The sequence below is a fragment of the Pleurodeles waltl genome, chromosome 4_1 (genome assembly GCF_031143425.1).
Source record: "Pleurodeles waltl isolate 20211129_DDA chromosome 4_1, aPleWal1.hap1.20221129, whole genome shotgun sequence".
Taxonomy (NCBI): domain Eukaryota; kingdom Metazoa; phylum Chordata; class Amphibia; order Caudata; family Salamandridae; genus Pleurodeles; species Pleurodeles waltl.
The window spans coordinates 364,532,505-364,548,158 of record NC_090442.1 but is presented as its reverse complement, the minus strand read 5'-3'; the positions used below and the strand labels follow the sequence as shown (position 1 = coordinate 364,548,158).

At 47.7% G+C, this 15,654-nt stretch overlaps 1 protein-coding gene across 2 annotated transcripts in view; it reads right to left on the bottom strand.

Annotated features, from left to right (window-relative positions):
• Positions 1 to 15,654, bottom strand: part of LOC138287750 (solute carrier organic anion transporter family member 1C1-like) — a 450,721-nt gene that overhangs the window by 62,562 nt on the left and 372,505 nt on the right. For both annotated transcript variants that reach the window (XM_069228522.1, XM_069228523.1), the window contains one exon: positions 5,441 to 5,505. In XM_069228522.1, coding sequence (XP_069084623.1) covers positions 5,441 to 5,505 — 65 coding nt within the window. The remainder of the gene's footprint in view (positions 1 to 5,440; positions 5,506 to 15,654) is intronic.

Below are 15,654 nucleotides of genomic sequence, written 5' to 3'. Positions count from 1 at the left end.
CACATCAAAAGAATCCCTGCCAGTTTAGAAAAATAGATCTTAATCCAATAAATAAAACATGACTAAAATGAGAACAATTCTATCAGTAGAACTTGAGTTATGAATTTTTAAAGGATGTACTATAACGTTGAAAAGCTAAAAGCACCAACCGGATATATATAAAAGAGCCTGATTGGGATAATGTCAAAAGGTTAGGCTGACCATGATGGAGCACAGACTGGCTACAGGGATCTAGTTAGGCGTGTGGAACAAAGTAATTGACTACTGGCTATGGAGCATTGTGTAGGTCCAGGTCAAAGAAGAGCTGCACAGCTTAGCCAATGAGGCTGCGGTGCAAGGTCCTGCACGGCGTTGTTGAGGATCCAGGTGGCAGAGGCTTGCAATGCGAAGTCTGGGCATCGAGGAATACAGCACACAGCTAAGGTGGTGCCTCGGTTCCAAAGAGCTGTGAGGTTCAATATGGAGGCCAGCATCATTGTCGAGCTACAATCGACAAGAGGTGCAAGAACCTGGGATGGTGATGCGCTGCATTGTTAGTGATGTGTCAGTTCTGAGACTGCCAGGGTGACTTGGGCATTCTGCCGCCAGTCCAATCCACACAGCAGTAGTGATGCATTAGCTCTGCTTAAGGATATAAGATTCAGCCAAGGAGATGTGTTGGTTTGGATCGAGGGTGCACTGCTCAGCATAGAAGATGTGTCAGTTCTATAGGAAGCAACCTAGGCCCACTTCCAAGGGTCCAGGCCTGGGGTTGCACCATTTGGCAGAGTAGACTTTCAGATGGCAGAGTCCAGTTGTAGAAGCAGGGTGGTTGGAAGTTACCATGGATTCTGAGTTGGAGAGACACAGGTCCAGGCAAGAAGGCAGCAGATCAGCACAGCAGAGCAGGAGTCCAGCAGAGTGTAAGTCCTTTCAGCAGCACAGCACTCCTGAAAGAGTATCTACAGGACCAGAAGTATAGTGACATAGTAGTTTCTGAGGTCTAGTACTTACACCGGTTGTGTCTTTGAAGTGGGAGAGATTCAAAGAGATGCCTTTGCAGTGCACAGATGCCCCCTATTCCTGCCCTGCCTCCGGACATACTACTCCAGACTTTGGGGGTCATTACAACCTCGGCAGTCTTTTTACAAGACCGCCGAGGCACCGCCGTGCTGAAGACCGCCAGTGGTGGCAGTTTTCCGCTCTGCGTATTATGACTGTTGGCAGCTCTCCGTCGTTTTTTCCGACGGAGAGCCGCCAACAGCCATACTGACGGGTGGCGGGGAAGTGCAGGTTGCTCCACCTCCACCGCCCGCCAACAGAACACCGGCCTGCGAATCATGTCCTGTGATTCGGCACAGCGGTGTTCTGTTGGCGGTGTGGTGTCGGCAGAGCTGCCCCCATGGCTCCCGTCCCCTCCCGGAGGATCGACGGAACAGGTAAGTCGATCGTCCGTTAGGGGAGAGGGGCGGGGGGGTGTTGTGTGTTGTGTGGGTGCATGGTGGTGTGCTTGTGTGTATGTAGAGGGGGTGTGTGAGTGCGTGTATGCTTGCGGGGGTGTTGCGTGTTTTGGGAATGAGTGCGTGTATGTCTGTAGGTATGTCTGTATGGATGTGTGCGTGTATGTTTGAATGTGGGTGTGTGTCTCTGACTGTGTGTGGATGTTGGCATGTGTGTCGGTGTGTGTGCGGGTATGTGTGTTGGTGGTGCCTGCATGCGTGTCGGTGTGAATGTGTAAGGTAATGTCGGGGTCGGGTGGGGAGGGGGGTCCTGCCACCTTTGGGGGGTGGCAGGAGTGGTGTGTAGGGGAGGGAGTTGGGGTGGCGGTGGGGGGTGGAGGAGACCCCTATCAGTGCCAGGGAAGGAATTCCCTGGCACTGATATTGCTTACCGCCATGGATTTCATGGCGGTTCCTACCGCTGGAAATCCACGGCGGTCAGCCGGGTCGAAATACCGGCGGTGGTATTGTCACAGCCGCCAGGCTGGAGACCCAGGTCTCCAGCCCAGCGGTCGTCTCCACACTGGCGGGCGGAACGGAGAAGCGGCGGATGACCATGGCGGTAACCGCCATGGTCATAATACTCAAAAAAAGACCGCCAGCCTGTTGCCGGTCTTACCGCCACTTTAACACCGTCCGCCAGGGTTGTAATGACCCCCATTGTGTGGGGACAGGACACAGCCTTTTGAAGTGTAAATAAGGCTGTGCCCAGTCCCTCCCTCCCATCCTACCAGGATGGCCTATCAAGTCACACCTAAGCTCCCATTGTGTGTAGCTGTCTAGGTGGAATACACAAAGCCTAACTGCCAATTACATCCAGTCATGTGATCAGAGTCAGGCTGCAGACACTTTTTTGCACAAGGCAGTGATGCAAGGCTTTTTGCTGCACTGCCCTGCATCAAAAACAAAGGACAGGAATGCTCCATATTAATGACATATGGGGCATTCCTGTTCTTTCTGCCCGTGCACTAATTACTGCCTAGTCCCAACGCAGGCACCTTTGCACCATGATGCAAGGGTGTCTGTATTGTTGGTGAGATTGTTTTTGTACAGGAAGGGATACCTTCTGCACAAAAACAATCAATGTAATGTGCTCCAGCAGACCGTCATTAAAAGCGATTTTCAGGTGGCGCACAGGGGCTTGTAAATAGGGACATATTTACAAGAAACTGGTGCATCAGTGCTGAAGCGACAGTTTTCTTGCGTCACCCTTGCCCCACCGACACCATGAGTGCGCCCTATTTACAATACGGTGTACCATGGAGGTCGTTAGGACAATAGCATCAGAATTATTTATGCTATTGTGGTGCTTTGCTGCACTAGTGTCAACAGTGAAATCTTGGCGCAGACATAATGTGGTGCAAGGGAGTGCAAAGTGGTGCAATGAGGGCATTGTGCCACTTTGTAAATACAGCACAGCAGAAAAGCCTTCCTAACACCACATTAGTGCCAAAAAATGATGCTAGTGTGACACAGGAAGGCGCAAGGGTATTGTACATATGCCTGTTAGTCTCTAGCGCCAGGGCACCCAGACTTGGGTAATCACATACTATATATTCAAATCAGATCAAATTAAGTCATTAATACCCTGTTGTGGGTACTCTTGCCTGTAGACAAACCCATTGCTACATGTTGTATGAGCGATCACTTTGCACAAAGGCTGTCTCTGCAGAGCTGCCTGAAATATATGTTAAAGAGAACCAACCCAAGGTGGTTCTGAATCCTCGAGCAGTGGATGCACAGCTTGTCTATAAATTATGTACAAAGTACGATCCAAACCTCCTCATTTTCTAGTGCAAAGATCTTCTTTATCAAAGAAAGCAGTGTTCTTCAGAGTACTCAAAAAGTTCATGGGCTGGTGTCAGTATGACAGCCAGTCTTAGAGAAGTAAGGGGATGTAAGAGTTGATTTAGATTCAATAAAAAGTGTGCTCAATATTATCAATATCTTTGCACTAAAATGAGCACTCTACACCTCTGAAATACAGTATTTTCCTTTGTTTGACATCTAGGCCAGAACTAGACCTCAACTCTATATTATTTTCCAATGCAGCATTGATGTTTGTTTTCATTTCTCTTTCTGTCTCCGCATGTAACCAAAATGTGCACTGATGCTCTGTGTTGACATGCTTTTCTCAAAGAAGTCTAGAGGTAACCTTTTGCTACGATCAAAGCCTTCCTTCCAATAACACTGTGAATATGAGACTTACATTGTTTCTGTAACTAGATTTGTACTAACACGTATGATGATGTTAGATTCGAATTCTGCACATTACTATTCAGTTAGTGGATAGTGCTAGAATGGTGGCAATAGGTGACATATAATTCTGAAGGGTTATTCGTTTTATCTTTGTTTACCTTACACAGACTGTGCAATTCCCATTAATATCTATTTTAGATTTGGCTATAAAAGCTGGTATATCTGGAGGTGCTCCAGTCTGCTTTGCCCCAACTCTAACAAAAGCAGAATTTTGTCAATCTGTATCTTGATTTGGATATTTTTGCTTTGAGACTTGCCTTCATTTCAGACTCTGTGCTGCTACTGGTTGAGCACTGTGCCAAGTCCCTAAAATAATTTACCATGCATTTAATCAATCTCTTTTTTGCCTTCTGTATTGATCCACAATTATAAAAGTACTTCTTCATGATTTCTAAATTCATTGGACTTCATCCTTTTTGATTCAAGCTTATTTAATGACTATCATGATTTATTTGGGACACATTGCCTCATGTTCTTGAGGTTAATGGTTAACGCCATCTACGTTCCTGCTAAGGCACTTTTTCTTAGATTAACTGATATGTTAGCATCAACAGAGACATCACAGAAGTCTACACTTTTTGATTGAAGAGCTGAGAATCTGCCTGAAGAATTTATAAAGCCTGCGGAGACAGGGAAGGAGAGTGCCTGACACTACAGCAGGAGAGGCTCAGCATGTTCCTTATGAGAGGAGCACCCATAGTAAACTGGTGAACTGGGATGAGCAATCCAGGAGTGACCTGTGCTGGTACAGGGTCCCCAGTTGCTCTGGAAAGTTCTTGAGCTGTAAATGAAGCTGCATCTTCTGTGTCACCCAGCAGCCTGAATTGCCACCAAAGCAGGATGCCATAAACACACCCAGAGGCTACAACTGCCTCAAACACACAAGATGTGGCTGTGAAGCCAGTTTGCATCTGATCCCTGAGCGCTGCCCAGTATACTACCGCTTAGAGGCAGTCCTTTGAAGATTGTTCTGCTTATGGCAGCCTCTGCAGTTGTAGACTAAGAAATCAACCCCATGAGTGTGTGAATGTTACCCACACCCGCTGCATGGGCCAGACATTCATAGATCACAATCAGGTAACCACAGGGCTTACCTTTAACTGAGAGAGAGAGAGAGAGAGAGAGAGAGAGAGAGAGAGAGAGAGAGAGAGAGAGAGAGAGAGAGAGAGAGAGAGAGAGAGAGAGAGAGAGAGAGAGAGAGAGAGAGAGAGAGAGAGAGAGAGAGAGAGAGAGAGAGAGAGAGAGAGAGAGAGAGAGAGAGAGAGAGAGCACCCTATAAACTAATCCCATTGATCTACTATGCAAGGAGTAAATCAAGGTTCCAGTATCCTCTGGGAATTCACCATTCCAAATCGAACAGAATCAAAAGTATCCATTGTTTTGAGGTTGGTGAATAATAAATACTGCTGGAATATTTAGTACTAGTTTTTATTTAAACTAGTTTGGTGAAGGTTGTTGCCAGACATATATGCACAAATGCCCAAATCCTGTAGTTGGTAGACCTCAATTAAATCAGAGATTAAAAACAAAAATCTGTAAACTAATATTTGCAATATTGACATTGTAACATTAGGCGCACGCCTGGTAATACAATCCTAAAATTAAAAGGTCATTGATAGTTTACATACAGTATTTCAACGTTACATCATTTACTCCTTAAACCTAAATGTTCCAGTACTGGGCACATAATCCATTCCTCTTACCTAGCGTTCTCATAATGAGTGTGTGGATGCCAACTGCAAGTGATTTAAGATCTGGATCAACACATCTACAACAAACAAACACAGCGATTAAATCATTGCAGGAAAAAAATGTTTTGGAAAGATGTACATATTACTCAACTTATAAATAAAGTAACAAATACATATATAGTGCCATGAAAACAATTAACAGTCTTAAACTCTAAATCTTACTTGCAAATATTTGTAAATTGCTTCACTTGATTCACTAGATTATGACTTGGAACATGTTTTCAGTTTTATCCTTTCATAGGGTGGCAGGAGCATAAAACTACATCCTTAGGAAGGACACTGTGGCTTCTTGTGTCTATTACTGTGTGGTATGTGAACCATTTTTTAAACCAATGTACTCTATATTCTACGATGTGCTTAAGATAGTATAACCATAATGTTTCGTTTACCTCACATCGAGAGCTAGACATTTAGAAAAAACAACCACAATACATCGTTTTCGAACTTTATATCATTACCGGATACGTTTTATTGTTAGATACTCTTGATTTATTTACTTCATATATGTTTGCAATGCTATCATGATCCATCTGGTAGCACTTTTAATTTAGATAAAAAAACATATTTATCTTCTCCAGCCCCCTTAAATTACATACTTTTCTTCTGATTGTTACAGTGAGAAAGTGTCCCTTTTTGCGCAATCGCCACTATTTTCTGTTGACTGATGCTGCTCCGCACACTGGGTAACTGCTATCCAGTCACCATTGCAGGTGCTCTGATCCCTAAAGTATGGTAAAACTGTCTGAATACCAATTGGCATATCTACCTTTCCACTGATTCCACAGCATATGGTGTAAGAAAATAAACCAATTGCATATTCAGTTAAATGTCACCTGTGCACAGCAACACCTATGGCCATTCACTAGGCTGACAAGGAAAATATGGTTTCAAGCCTCCATGCATAGACTGGCTCCGGCAAATTTTAGACCTTCAGGCAAACCTGTTATAATATACCTTTTGAAAGGATGGAAACCCTATTTTCATATAATAAGTAAGTCACTTCTGTGCAAGGCTTGTATCTCACAAGGTAGGGTGTGTGATAATTAAATGTCAAACATGTAAATGTAATGTTTGCTTGTTCCTACAGTCAATAGCTCCTGAAAGCTTTTTGCACTGCAGCTGGTTCTATGAAAATATGAAGTACAGTTAACTATGTTAACTCTGTGTATTGGGTTTGAAATAAGCTGCAGAGACAGTACAACCTCTATTTTAAATATTTATAGAATCCAATTCACTGGTGAAGTTGGATTTTTGAAAAATGTACAGGAAAATTACCTTTAAAAAGTCATAATTTTCCTGCCTGAGGCCAATGTGGACTAATTAGTATTGGCCTACCTGGAGCCGGTATATCGCTGCTACTTTGATGAGGTGTGAAATGCTTCTCTCAGAGTAGAGACAATGTCTTGGGTCTTGCAGCAGGGTGAGGACAAGGGATGTGACCCAGCTTAAACCAAGAAGGGTGGTTTAAAAGTTTACAGGAACATTACGAACCTAAAAGGGACCAAGAGGAGACCTCAACTTTTATAGTTTAGCGATAGTGGATGCTTAGAGGAGACGGGTCTTTTGATCCCAGAACACAATTTAGCCTCCTGGCTTTAGTTTCGGAGAAGGAGGGGCTCCAGAAGCAACTTAAAGTGGATAAGTAGAAAGGAACTGCTCATTACCTTAAACAAATCCCTAGGTGTGCCACAAGCTTCCTCCAGGAACAGAAAGATGTTGCTATGCTGCATTTCTATGAAAATGGTGCACTGTCGGATAGTTTGTAGTGAGGCAAAGAGGATGTGCTGCAAAATTGGAAAGTTGTATTCTTGGATTTATTTGCTCATTCATCAGGAAGTGTCCAGGAGTTGCCCCTACCCACTGGCTACTGAAATGCATCATCCCCGCTCCTCAGAATACTTTATGGACCCCTGGCAGAACAGGCGAGGATTTGGCTGGCTGTCTATAACCAGGAGGTGTCCTGAAAGGCTGGATCTGATCCTACTTGCACCCAGGAGTAAGAAGTGAACTCCAACAGTTGGCTTACCTCCTGTGTAGATGCAGGGACATGACAAGCTGTCAGAGGCCCTTTTTTTCTGGAGTGATCAGTGGACCAGTTAAAACTGGACCATGACTGGATGTCCTCTTCTGGAGTGTGTCCTGGCCTGCAATTGCTGTCCCTGAAGTCCTAGGAGCCTTAAAAGTGATTAAGAGGAACTGCCCAAAAATCTGAAAAGTTGAAATGTAGAACAACTTGGACTTTCAAGAGCTCCAGAGCTTTAGTGGCCTCTTGTGGCATAGGTGTGCAATTGTGATATGACTTCATTGGATACAGCTTTGTGTTTTCCCCACTGGAGGATTTTTATACCCATAAAATACATTAGAAACCTTGACCCGGCAAATGCACAAAAAGTATTTGCCTCACATGAGGATTTGTTGCCCATGAAATTTCAATTTCTCTTGCTTTTAGTTTTTCCACCCAAAATCAATGGCTTATTTTGGAACCCGTCATGTGGTCATCCGGCTTTGAGAGGACTTCTGTGGATACAGATTTCAGCCTTGCCACGCCGGAGGATTATAACTTCTATAAAAAGACTAAGTTAAACTTTTTAGAGACTAAAAAGACTAAGACAAAGCTTTGACTGAGAAGAACTGCTTGGTTTTATCTAACCTTTCACTAGGCCAGAAATTGTGCCTGGGTGCACCTCAACTGTGAACATTAATTTCCAGTTGGCGCTTTAGTTTTTGCTGGTGGTATTTGCCCTAAAATGTAAAAATTCACATGTCCGGTCCCCTTTATTGGATTTCTTTCTAATTTTGGCAACATTATCTTGTTAATTTATTTTAAAATGTTTAGAAATTAGTTGTGAGAATTTATTGAGTTGTGTTTTGACTTTTTTATTGCTAAATACTTTTCATGTTTTCTTATGTTAAGCCTGTCTGCTCTGTGCCACAGGTACAAGGGATTAAAGCTTGGTTTAAATCATAGAGAGTATGTTTGACTTTAGAGGATTTGGGGACTTATTACATGGATAGGACTCATATCTCTCCAGCTAATAACCCATGTTCTTAGTATCACCATTTAACACCTCCAATGTATTATTTGAATGCATATTTGTACACCTTCAATGCATTCTTTTTAAGCATGTTTATTTCCTTTATTTGTTGTTGATTTTGGAGATGGTATTTTCGAGAGGTTAATATTATGACAATGGCTTTGCATTGGTTATAGAGAAAATAAAGTAGTCCCTTGCTTTGACTGCAGGTTTTACATTACTTGAACACTGGTATTGTTTTTTGCCATGTAATGTTGCTACAGAGCACCCATGACTCCACCAGCCTGATAGGGTTGCAGAGTAATTTGTGCCTACCTCTGCCCAGAAGAATCTAGAGCTAGAAACATAGAGGAAGGACTACACAACCATCCCTATTCCTCTCTTAACCGAACCATCACACACCCTCAGGCTACCTCAGTCAGAGCATGTCTAATAAGGCATTAGGTCCACCTCTACAAACTACAGGCACCCACCCTGAGTTCATACACCAACTACTCTTGATTGATTCCTACACTTCTAGCAGCATGTTTATCTCATGGGGTTAAAGCAAATTTTCTTCATTTAAAAATAAAAACACATTCAAATAGAAAATGCAAAAGTTTATGCAAAATCGCTCACATATAATAAATGCAAAATTTGAAGTGGCTAGTCATATGTAGTTGTTGCAAGCGTACATGTGGAGTGACAAAATGTATTGATTAAAGTTAGCTTGATAACTGATGCTATGTTAACAGTGATGAAAGGGCTTTTTTCCACGTTGAACATTTGTTTTGTATGAGAAGTTTCTTCTCTAACACTGCAGATGCTGTAACTTCCCAGAAGCCTTCTGTCAGCTAGTAAATAGGCATCTGTTATATATCAGACAATTGATAGTGTGGTCAATGGGAGGAGAGGGGATGAAAGGAAATATGACTCATGGGAAACTTTCTGGGCTGTAAGATGAGAACAAAGTATTTTTCAAGATCTTGTTTCTGTGGTCTATTGTGAAGACGTGAGAAATTAGGGAGTTTACCGGATCCCAGGGATTTGTGAAACCCTTTTGGACAAAGAGAATGGGAAATATATGGTTTTACAATTTGTGTTTTTAGAGATCTATATTGGTGCATTCTCTCATTCACATTCTCAATTTCTCTCATCACCTTGGCTTCAAGACTTGAAAGTACTATTGTCTCTTTGCTGCGATCTGTGAGTTCATCTCTCTTCAGAAGAGATTCTCTTTTAGCTCTTTATTTTAGAGAGATGTCTGTTGATTTATAGCTGTGTTGCAAATGGCCCTTTTTGCAGGGTTGTCCCCAAAGGCTTTGCTTTCTTCCTTCTATTTTTTCTGATCCGTTTTTAGGGCTCTGGGCACTTTACCACTGCTGACCATTGCTAAAGTGGAAGTGCTCTCTTTCTAAATTGGATTGGTGATAGGTTTATCCATGATTGGCATATTTGATTTACTGGTATGTCCTTAGTAAAGTGCACTATGTGTGCCCAGGACCTGTAAATCAAATGCTACTAGTGGGCTTGCAGCACTGAGTGTGCCAAATCAAATCAAATCAAATCAAATCAAATAAAATCATTAACATTTATAAAGCGCGCTACTCACCCGTGCGGGTCTCAAGGCGCTAGGGGAAAGAGGGGGTTACTGCTGCTCGAAAAGCCAGGTTTTTAGGAGTCTCCGGAAAGCGGAGTGGTCCTGGGTTGTCCTGAGGCTGGTGGGGAGGGAGTTCCAGGTCTTGGCCGCCAGGAAGGAGAAAGATCTCCCACCTGCCGTGGAGCGGCAGATGCGAGGGACGGCAGCGAGTGCGAGGCCAGAGGAACAGAGGAGGCGGGTGGGGACGTAGAAGCTGAGGCGTCGGTTGAGGTATTCCGGTCCCTTGTTGTGGAGGGCTTTGTGTGCGTGGGTGAGAAGTCGAAAGGTGATCCTTTTGCTGACTGGGAGCCAATGCAGGTGTCTCAGGTGTGGGGAGATGTGGCTGTTGCGGGGTACGTCGAGGATGAGGCGGGCCAAGGCGTTTTGAATGCGTTGTAGCCGATTTTGGAGTTTGGCTGTGGTCCCAGCGTAGAGGGTGTTGCCGTAGTCCAGGCGGCTCGTGACGAGGGCGTGGGTCACGGTTTTTCTAGTGTCGGCGTGGATCCAGCAGAAGATCTTGCGGAGCATGCGGAGGGTGAGGAAGCAGGCGGAGGACACGGCGTTGACTTGCTTGGTCATGGTGAGAAGAGGGTCCAAGATGAAGCCGAGGTTGCGGGCGTGGTCTGTGGGGGTCGGTGCGGTGCCGAGGGCCGTGGGCCACCAGGAGTCGTCCCAGGCGGACGGGGTGTTGCCGAGGATGAGGACTTCCGTTTTTACAAAGTTCAGATTTAGGCGGCTGAGCCTCATCCAATCTGCGACGTCCTTCATACCCTCTTGTAGGTTGGTCTTGGCGCTGGTGGGGTCCTTGGTGAAGGAGAGTATAAGTTGGGTGTCGTCGGCGTAGGAGGTGATGATGATGTCGTGCTTGCGTACGATGTTGGCGAGGGGGCTCATGTAGACATTGAAGAGTGTCGGGCTGAGTGATGAGCCTTGAGGTACGCCGCAGATGATCTCGGTGGGTTCTGAGCGAAACGGAGGGAGGTAAACTCTTTGGGAACGGTTTGAGAGGAAGGAGGTGATCCAGTCCAGGGCCTGGCCTTGGATCCCGGTGGAGCGGAGGCGGGTGATTAGGGTGCGGTGACAGACGGTGTCGAAGGCAGCGGAGAGGTCGAGGAGAATGAGGGCGACTGTTTCACCGTTGTCCATCAGGGTTCTGATGTCGTCTGTGACTGAGATGAGGACGGTTTCCGTGCTGTGGTTGGTTCGGAATCCGGTTTGTGAAGGGTCGAGCAGGTTGTTGTTTTCCAGGAAGGTGGTCAGCTGTTTGTTGACGGTCTTCTCTATTACCTTGGCTGGGAAAGGCAGGAGAGAGATGGGGCGGAAGTTTTTCAGGTCGCTCGGGTCAGCCGTAGGTTTTCTTTAGTAGGGCGTTGACTTCGGCGTGTTTCCAGCAATCGGCGAAGGTAGCAGAAGAAAAAGAAGAGTTGATGACGGCCTGGAGGTGCGGGGCGATGATGTCGTCGGCTTTGTTAAAGATGAAGTGAGGGCAGGGGTCCGAAGGGGCGCCGGAGTGGATAAAGTTCATGGTGGATTTGGTTTCTTCAGTGTTGATGTGGGTCCAGTTGTTGAGGGTGATGGCCGGGGGTGCGGGTTCGGTGGTGTTTGGTTGGGTCTGGTGTCCGAAGCTGTCGTGGAGGTCGCTGATCTTGAGATGGAAGAAGGTGGCGAGGGATTCGCACAAATCCTGTGAGGGCGTGACGGCGTTGGCATTGGCGTTGGGGTTGGAGAACTCCTTGACGATGCTGAAGAGTTCTCTGCTGTTGTGGCTGTTTTTGTCCAGTCTGTCGGTGAAAAAGTTCCTTTTAGCAGCGCGGATCAGGTGGTGGTGTTCGCGGGTAGCGTTCTTGAGGGCGGTCATGTTGTCAGCGGTGTGGTCCTTGCGCCAGGCCTTCTCAAGGGCGCGACAAGTTTTCTTTGATTCTTTGAGGGTGTCAGAGAACCAGAGAGGTTTTTTGGTGTTGGTCTGTTGATGCGTGCATTTGAGGGAGCAAGGTTGTCTGCGCAGTTGGAGATCCAGTTTGTGAGGCAGAGGGCTGCGTCGTTGGGGTCGGTGGTGAGGGTGGGTTGGTTGGCGGCGAGTGCGGAGAAGAGTTGCTCTTCGGGGATCTTGTTCCACTGTCGACGAGGGATGGGTTGAGTGCGGAGGTGGCGGGTCTCGCGTCGGAATGTGAAGTGGACACAGCTGTGGTCGGTCCAGTGTAGAGCGGAGGTGTGGCTGAAGAAGATGTGTTTGCTGGCGGAGAAGATAGGGTCGAGCGTGTGTCCGGCTATGTGGGTGGCGGTGTTCACCAGTTGTTTGAGGCCGAGGTTGGCGAGGTTGTCGAGCAGGGTGGTGGTGTTGGGGTCGTTGTTTTGTTCCAGATGGAAGTTGAGGTCGCCTAGGAGGATGTAGTCCGGTGAGGCGAGGGCGTGCGGGGAGATGAAGTCGGCGATGGCGTCGCTGAAAGGGGCGCGCGGTCCGGGAGGACGATAGACGAGGGATCCTCTGAGGGTGGTCCTCGGGTCGGTGCGAATCTGAAAATGCAGGTGTTCAGCGGCGAGAGGGGTGTCTTCGGTGGAGGTGGTGACGCTGATGGAGTCTTTGAAGATGACGGCGATACCTCCTCCTACTTGGTTGGTGCGGCCTTTTCTGGAGATCTTGTAGCCTTCGGGGATGGCGGTGGCGATGTCTGGAGCAGAGGAGGCGTTCATCCAGGTCTCCGTGATGAAGGCGACGTCCGGTGCTGTGGAGTCCAGGAGGTCCCAGAGTTCAACGGCGTGCTTGTGGACGGAACGAGCGTTGACCAGGATGCACTTGAGGTGGTTGATGGCGCGTGGGCTTGTGGTCGTGGTAGTTTCGTGGTGGAAGATGCGTTTGCAGGAGTTGCAGGCGAAGGGTCCATGGGTGCGTTTGGGGTGAGCTTGGAAGCAGGTGTTGGAGCGCCCTGGGTTGAGGGCGTGGAGGGTGGTGGGGTCGTAGCGGATCAGCGGGCTTGGGAGAGCTGGGGACCAGGGGTCGTGGCGCTGGGCGCGGGCCAGGCGCAGACGGGCACAGACAGGCATTGCCTCTGGCGCGCCTCCGGCGCGCCACCAGCGGCGCGCCCGCTGCGCAGTCGCGCAGCGGCCTCCATATGAGGTGGGGGGGAGGGGTCAGCTGGGGGCGAATGGGAGCTGGGGGGCGGGGGCGTGCAGGAGGTCACGGCGGGAAAGCGCGAGGAGGGGGGGACAGGTAGAGTGAGAAGAGCTGGGGGAGGGGGGTTTAAGGGCGGAGGGGGGTGAGTGTTAGGAGGTTTAGGAGATTAGGGAGAGAGATAGGAGTAGGGTTGTGAAGATAGTGGAGGGGGGGTTGTAGAGGTGGGTGAGGGTGAGAGGTAGAGTGAAAGGATAGGAAGATAGGTAATGGATGGGGTGGCGGGAAGGGGGGGAGAGATAGAGAAATAGATAGAGAAAATAGATAGAGAAATCGATAGATAGAGAAATAGATAGATAGAGAGATAGGTAGATAGGAGGAGGTGGAGAGTGAGGGAGTTAGATAGTGAGATAGAGAGATAGAGAGATAGGTAGATAGGAGGAGTGAGGGAGGTAGATAGCAAACGGGTTAGATAGGGGTGATAAAGAGGGGGAGGCGAGTGAGGGAGGGGGATGAGGCAGGAGGGCAGGCACAGGGAGAAGAAGACGGAGGAGGCAGAAGATAGAAGACAGAAGACAGAAGAACAGAAGACCGGAAGAACAGAAGAACAGAAGACCGGAAGAACAGAAGAACAGAGGAACAGGAGAACAGAGGACCGGAAGAACAGAAGAGCAGGAGACCAGAAGAACAGAAGAACAGGAGACCAGAAGATCACAGAAGAGCAGAAGATCACAGAAGAGCAGAAGATCACAGATGAAGATACGGAAGACAAGGAACAGAAGGCAGAAGACAGGCAGAAGACCTCAGAAGAAGATGAAGAAGAAGAGAGGTGACAGGAGAGGCAGAGAAGCACACAGAAGAAGAGAGAAGACGGGGAGAAGAAGAGTACAGAAGAAGATTACAGACGAGGAGCGAGGAGGAAGAACAGAGAAGAAGAAAAGAAGAAAAGAAGCAGGAGCAGGAGAGGGGGTGAGTATCGCGGGGCAGGGCGAGGGGCTGGGAGGTGGGGGGTACTTACTGTGAGGTGGGTCTCAGGAACTCAGGAACCTGGAGGAGCTGGAGGAGCTGCAGCGGCAGGGGGAGCGACCTACCCTTGGGTCAAGGGTCGCTACCACTGTCGCGCAGCGGCCGCCATATGAGGTAGGAGGGGGGGGGGGGGGTCAGCTGTGGGCGAATGGGAGCTGGGGGGCGGGGCGTGCAGGAGGTCGCGGCGGGAAAGCGCGAGGGAGGGGGGGAAAAGGTAGAGTGAGAAGAGCTGTGGGAGGGGGGTTTAAGGGTGGAGGGGGGTGAGTGTTAGGAGGTTTAGGAGATTAGGGAGAGAGATAGGAGTAGGGTTGTGAAGATAGGGGAGGGGGGGTTGTAGAGGTGGGTGAGGGTGAGAGGTAGAGTGAGAGGATAGGAAGATAGGTAATAGAGGGGGTGGTGGTAAGGGGGGAGAGATAGAAAATAGATAGAGAAAATAGATAGATAGAGAAATTGATAGATAGAGAGATAGATAGATAGAGAGATAGGTAGATAGGAGGAGGTGGAGAGTGAGGGAGTTAGATAGTGAGATAGAGAGATAGAGAGATAGGTAGATAGGAGTGAGGGAGGTAGATAGCGAAAGGGTTAGATAGGGGTGATAGAGAGGGGGAGGCGAGTGAGGGAGGGGGATGAGGCAGGAGCAGGAGGGCAGGCGCGGGGAGAAGAAGACGGAGGAGGCAGAAGAGCCGAAGGCAGAAGATAGAAGACAGAAGACAGAAGAACAGAAGACCGGAAGACCGGAAGAACAGAAGAACAGAAGACCGGAAGAACAGAAGAACAGGAGAACAGAGGACCGGAAGAACAGAAGAGCAGGAGACCAGAAGAACAGAAGAACAGGAGACCAGAAGATCACAGAAGAGCAGAAGATCACAGAAGAGCAGAAGATCACAGATGAAGATACGGAAGATGAGGAACAGAAGGCAGAAGACAGGCAGAAGACCTCAGAAGAAGATGAAGAAGATGAGAGGCGACAGGAGAGGCAGAGAAGCACACAGAAGAAGAGACAAGACGGGAGAAGAAGAGTACAGAAGAAGATTACAGACGAGGAGCGAGGAGGAAGAACAGAGAAGAAGAAAAGAAGAAAAGAAGCAGGAGAGAGGGTGAGTAGCGCGGGGCAGGGCGAGGGGCTGGGAGGTGGGGGGTACTTACTGTGAGGTGGGTCTCAGGAACTCAGGAACCTGGAGGAGCTGGAGGAGCTGGAGCGGCAGGGGGAGCGACCTACCCTTGGGTCAAGGGTCGCTTGACAATCCGCTTTATAAGTAGCCCTATAAACATGTCTCAGACCTGCCACTGCAGTGTCTATGTGGGCAGTCTAGAACTGCCAGTTCGACTGGGCAAGTGCATCCACTTGCCAGGCCTAAGTCCTTCCCTTTTACTACAA